Genomic DNA, 6,253 nt, shown 5'->3' on the forward strand with positions numbered 1-6,253 from the left:
CTTACAACAAGGCTGCTTCTGCTATAAATTATTTGTTCTCTTGTGTTTTTTGTCTTCCAGGCTCAAAAGGTATTCTAAGTTACGTCCCCTGCTAGCGGGTCCCGCTTTTAGCGGGAGGTCACTCGAAAAAAAACATGGCGGACGCCGCACCTTGCGGTTGCAAAGGCATACGTTCTTGCTTAATTTGTGAAACGGAACGATCACTTAACGCACCACCAAAAGAGGAGGTAAACACAAAATCATACTTGTCATACTTGTACAAAATGTCCTCAGTCCGAAGCGACCGTCGATGTGCTGGAACGCAGCGTGTGTGTGTGTGTGTGTGACTGTGTTAGGTGTAGTGTTTTGCATCAGCTGTAGTAGAGTTTTATCTTGTTTTGTATTGAATGCTGTTATGGTGACACCTTTTTAGTGGAAAAAATAACAGGAAATGGGTCTTACTGTTTGCTGTATTTATTCTTGTCTGGGTAATCTTCAACTTTAGCGTGTTAAATGTCACTGGATTCTGAGCTATGAATTTTAACAGCTAAAGTTCAAGATTACCCTTGTCTGAATTTGACAGCCAATCAGGCTGGAACTTGAAGTAGAATAGACTAACGACGTACCTCTCAGTCCCATCCCCAGCCACTTCCTAAGTTCCTTTAGGCCAAAAAAAAAAGTTGTATGTTTCTGGTAACATGGCTACAAAAAATAGGATAGGTAGGTACTAGGTAGGGATTTTTTGTTTTTTTTTGGTTTTTTGGTCAAGGTAGAAAATAACTATACAGTGACGCAAAGAGACTAGACTTACAATATAAAGAGAAAGACAACACATTACAAAACAAATGAGACAAAAGTGATGCGGGGTTATCCCCCTTGTGTCGTCTGCCGTCTGTTACTTTCGTTTTGACGCGGTTTTTTTTCTCGGTTTTTTTACAAATGCAATATAAAAAAAAAGTCTAGGGTCGGCGGGAAAAAACTAGGTAGGGTCGGGTGACCAGAAACATACAACTTTTTTTTGTTGGCCTTAGAGCTTCTTATAGTCATCAGCTATGGCTTGTTCACGGTTCTGTCTAAACAATCTTTGTTGCAGCCTTTTCAGCAAACAGTTTGTACCTACTGCATTCAGTGTTGCACAGCATATGAAGAAACCACATCCAAGCACCCTGATCACCATGGCAACAGTTTTTCATTTAAAGGCATCAGCGTCATTCCAGACTTTGTCTCACCAGAGGAAGAAGAGCACCTTGTGTCTCACATCTACAAGTCTCCCTTCGTTGTGTCTCAGTCAGGACGCCAGAAACAGGTACGAGGAATACTTTGTGGTATCATGTATATTGTAATACTCTATTAACACTTCAGTTTTTATAGGATAAATCCCCCTGAAAATTGAGTATGACCCCTTTACGTATCGCCGAAGTCGGCTCCTGTGACGTAATCCCAACGTACGATGATCCAGATTGTAAAAAGATGGCCATACACGTAAAAGTCCACTTATGAAAAAAGACGAGTGCAGGTAGGAGCCACAGCTCATGAATGCACAACTTGAAGACAAGAAAAGATAGATAATGTTACATGGTCATTTTTAAGACATGGTTTTAAAGCATACATTCGTTCCCCCATGAACATTTTATACAATGTACCAGGAACATCACAGTACTAGAATTCGTTTGATACAATATTACCTTGTCATAAGTGTCCCCAACTTGCAGTTGTCCTCTTGTGACAAGTAAACTTTATTCAAATCATTAATTTAGACCAGAAATGTGTCTTTTATCAGGACATGACCTGTCACCTTAGGGGCATTACACCACAGGTACCACTGTACACACATTTTGAACAGGACACTTTCAAGTGATGGTTTGCTTTTGGTTACAGGATTATGGACCCAAAGTAAACTTCAAGAAGAAGAAACTGCGAGCTGACAAATTCACAGGCTTACCGATCTATTCCAAATTCCTCTACGACAGGATGCAAGGGCTGCAGGAGCTGAAGGATTTCTTACCTGTAGAATTGTGTAACTTGGAGTATTCCTCTGATCGTGGCGCTGCCATTGACCCTCACTTTGACGACTTTTGGCTGTGGGGCGAACGACTTGTGACCTTGAACCTTCTCTCGGATTCAGTGTTGTCCTTCACGAATGATTCGTTGCGGAATGTCGAGGTTCAAGTACCGCTTCCGAGACGATCGTTGATTGTGGTGAGCAAGGACGCTCGAAACGTGTGGAAGCACAGCATTCACAGACATCATATCTCAGGGAAAAGGCTTGCCATAACTCTGCGAGAACTGACACCAGAGTTTCTGGAAGGAGGTGACAGAGAAGTAGAAGGAAAAAACCTGCTGGAGGTCGCTTTGACTTTCCAGGGGAGTTCTGTGGCCGAGTCATGATGACTGATGAATCAGGATGAAATTGTCTTCATCCTATTTATGTTTCATCTTGAAGTTGAACAAATATGTCAGGCAAAGATTTGTGGTAGGCAGCCACAGAGGATGTACGAAAATAGCTGAGGACATTGTTTTAACCAGATTGGTGGCTTGCAGTTGCACTTGAAAAGGATTGTAAATGGGATGTTGGATTAGTACTCAGTATTGCTAGTAGTAGTAAATTCCACATTTAATGTTGTCTTTATCTGTTTGACTAGCAGCTTGTAAATTCAATGAGTGCTGTTCCTCACCACTCCCATAAGAAGTCAGCTTCCCAACCTATCGCTTCAAAGTTCAATGGTCATAGAAAGTATCCTACTCCTTAGCCTTACTGTAGCATTTACTATAACTTATAAGCTCCTGTGATATTGATAGCTGTTGTTCTTTACTAAATATATGCAAGACATGATTTTGCTTATTTCACTGATAACTGCTTGTGTCAGTGTGTTCACTCGTAGTTGTACAATATTATGCCAAAGGTAGCAGTTGTCAAGTGTACTGACTTTTACCTCAGTCAGATAAGGTGCAAAGGGTTCATTCCAGCCAAACAGAATAAAGAGGAGACTACACATTTTGTTTTGTGATCGTTTATTTATTTTAATGTCACCAGATTCACACATTCACCGATTTAACAGGCAGTTCTTGCAAGTCAAAAGTTATGCCCAAGTGTGTTGGTGCTTCAACCAGTTTGTGGACAAAAATCTGCATACAAAATTAAAAACAAAAAATAGAAAAAAGGCTGTGATGTTGAAGATCAGATCACAAACTTTTCTGTCTAGTTTGCAGTCATCCTTTTTTTTTTTTAGATCTGCTTTTGAGATAAACCCTAAAGCAACAACAAAAAAAATCAAAATTGGTTGGATCTTATAAGTGTTGAAGCAACATCTGAAAAATGACTAAGAACGTATAGGGTACATAGTAGTTATATATTCATATTGAATACAACCTCAAAAAATGATAACTACATGTACTGCCTACAAATATTCCTAAAGTATGGACTACAAACACAACAACAAAAGTACCAAGTCAATCTCTTGGCTGAGTAGATTCACAAAAGCATAAAAAACCAAGAAGCACAAAAGCTTGCACAACACACCTTTCGGCCTAAAAAATAAATAGGTGTGGTTACGGTAACCCGACCTACCCTATTTTTAGGGGCCGACCCTATAACTTTTTATTAAATTGTTCAAAAAACACACACAAAAAACACAAGAAAACGAGTGCAGAAAACGCAATGAAAGCGAAAGCGCCCGAGTCGCACACTTATTTCCCTGTCAAGTAGGTTTAATTTGTACACATTAGAAAAAAAAGTGTAAAAAAAAAAAGTGATTGCCTACTTTCCTACCCTATTTGTTTTGGCTATGTTACCGTAACCACACCTTTTTTTTTTGTTGGTCTTGTCACAAATGACATTAATCATCATAATATGGAATCCTCATTACTGGAACTCATTTGATTAATTAACCTTTAGCACTCCAGATTCCAGCCAGCATTACTTCCCCTGTAGCCACATTATTTTGCTTACCTAGCGTAAGAATAACACCCACTAACTTTCAACACTTACAACTTCTTTGAAAATGCACTAATAAGCATGAAACTTTGTGGTTGTGATGGGGTTATATTTAACATATTTTTGTTTGCATGCATCATTTATTTTCTTAGCATAAATACAAATAAAAAATGAAAAGTGGTTGTGTTGGCTAGTCCGTGGAATTTTGTGAAACTAACCAGTCTATGCCTGGTGAAACTCCTTTGATCAGGTAATCATATTGACCATCCAACTTCCTGATCCTGGTATCTAAATAAGTATATTTGTGGACCAGTGCATGTCATGGGATGATTTTTTTAATAGTTCGGTTAGCAACAACAAGCAGAGAAAAGCTTTGATCTCTACTAGATCCACAGGTCGCCATTTCCGAACACGCAAACTTTTTACGTCTTGTCACTGGCTTGCTTTGCACTGAATTTGAGTCAGTTTCTACGCAGTGTCTCTTCGACAAGCAAGTCAAGCATTTGCTACGCAGTCAGATTATCGGTAATGTTTGCTGGTCCTGTCATTTCACTAACTGGACCAGCCACTGTTTGTATCCATCTGCACTTTCGTAAATTCCGTTTCGTAACCGTCACTGTCACATGACGAACTGTCATTTTTTTCACCGCGATACAGTTCATTGCGAAGATCTTCCTCGGTAATTCGTTCCAATTCCGCATACTTTTTGTTGTCAGGAAACAACTCGAAAGAAAGTTTCAAACTCATCATCCTCTATCATGCTTGCCGAAACGCGAAAGTACTTTATCGATACAAAAACAAAAGCAGAAAACTTCGACGAAACCGACTCAAATGCAGCGCAGACGACACAACGAGATAACGGAAGGAAGTGAGCCTCGCTTTGGCTCAAGTGCCGTTAAAAATACCGTTATTCTCGTATGCAAATACGAACGAGAAGTTGGTCATACGAACAAGCCTTGTGCTGGCGACGCAAATCGCCGCTGGCTGGCAAAGGGAGGGGGGGGGGGGAATGGCTGGGGGGGGGGGGGGGGGGGGGGGGGGGGGGAATCGCCGCTGGCGTGCTAAAGGTTAAGCAAGTCAAAAAACCCCATTACATCATCACAGATTTTAGGAATGCATCTTAATTCTGTTCCTGTATTTAAGCATAACAAGAAGGGCAAAGCCCATACGACTCACATGCTTGACCTTGACATGACCTTGACCTTCAGAGTCAAGGTCAAATAACTAAACCTAGCAATGACATACACTAAGAACTGCTTTACACATTTTTCCTACCAAAATACATGTGACCTTGACCCAAGGTCAAGGTCATGCAACACAAAGCTGTTAATTCAAGACATAGGAAGTACAATGGTGCTTATTGGCTCTTTCTACCTTATTTTGGTCACATTTCATAAGGGTCAAAGTGACCTTGACCTTGATCCTATGTGACCAAATGTGTCTCATGATGAAAGCATAACATGTGCCCCACATAATTTTTAAGTTTGAAACAGTTATCTTCCATAGTTCAGGGTCAAGGTCACTTCAAAATATGTATACAATCCAACTTTGAAGAGCTCCTGTGACCTTGACCTTGAAGCAAGGTAAACCAAACTGGTATGAAAAGATGGGGCTTACTTTGCCCTATATATCATATATTATAGGTGAGGTATTCAATCTCAAAAACTTCAGAGAAAATGGGAAAAATGTGAAAAATAGCTGTTTTTTAGACAACATTTATGGCCCCTGCGACCTTGACCTTGAAGCAAGGTCAAGATGCTATGTATGTTTTTTGGGGCCTTGTCATCATACACCATCTTGCCAAATTTGGTACTGATAGACTGAATAGTGTCCAAGAAATATCCAACGTTAAAGTTTTCCGGCCGGCCGGACGGACGGACGACTCGGGTGAGTACATAGACTCACTTTTGCTTCGCATGTGAGTCAAAAAACAAGTGACAGAAATAACCAATGAAATGTATTCCCACTTGTTATGACTCATACTGACCCTGTTTATATGTACAAAGGACGGGTCAGAAACACAAACAACTACACACACATTCACAGTTTCATCCAATTATGACACGCTTACGCATTCTCTCTATCCTACTTTCCTCTCAATCCATTCATGTACAGTACACGTTAGAGCCAAACCGTAAGTACAGAAAAAATGTAAGCTGCCTACAGATAATGTACAGAATACTACAGAGGAACACAAAGACCGAACAAGTTGATATGAAAAGGATATGTGGAGAAAGACAGCGAGTACTTATGTAAACAATAATACATACCAACTGTCCATACATTTAGGGATAGTTTTTGTCCGAATATATGCAACATAGTTTTTTTTTAAACACACAC

The 6,253-nt window shown here is 40.0% G+C and overlaps 1 protein-coding gene across 1 annotated transcript; it reads left to right on the top strand.

Annotated features, from left to right (window-relative positions):
- The first annotated feature begins 85 nt into the window (after nucleotides 1-85).
- Nucleotides 86-3,227, top strand: LOC138976666 (alpha-ketoglutarate-dependent dioxygenase alkB homolog 4-like). Its single transcript, XM_070349542.1, has 3 exons — nucleotides 86-227; nucleotides 1,073-1,285; nucleotides 1,858-3,227. Exons 1-3 carry the CDS (start codon nucleotides 135-137, stop codon nucleotides 2,365-2,367), a joined length of 816 nt encoding a protein of 271 aa, XP_070205643.1. The 5' UTR covers nucleotides 86-134; the 3' UTR covers nucleotides 2,368-3,227.
- Nucleotides 3,228-6,253: the final 3,026 nt, after the last annotated feature.

Source organism: Littorina saxatilis, linkage group LG9 (assembly GCF_037325665.1).
Source record: "Littorina saxatilis isolate snail1 linkage group LG9, US_GU_Lsax_2.0, whole genome shotgun sequence".
Classification (NCBI taxonomy): Eukaryota; Metazoa; Mollusca; class Gastropoda; order Littorinimorpha; family Littorinidae; genus Littorina; species Littorina saxatilis.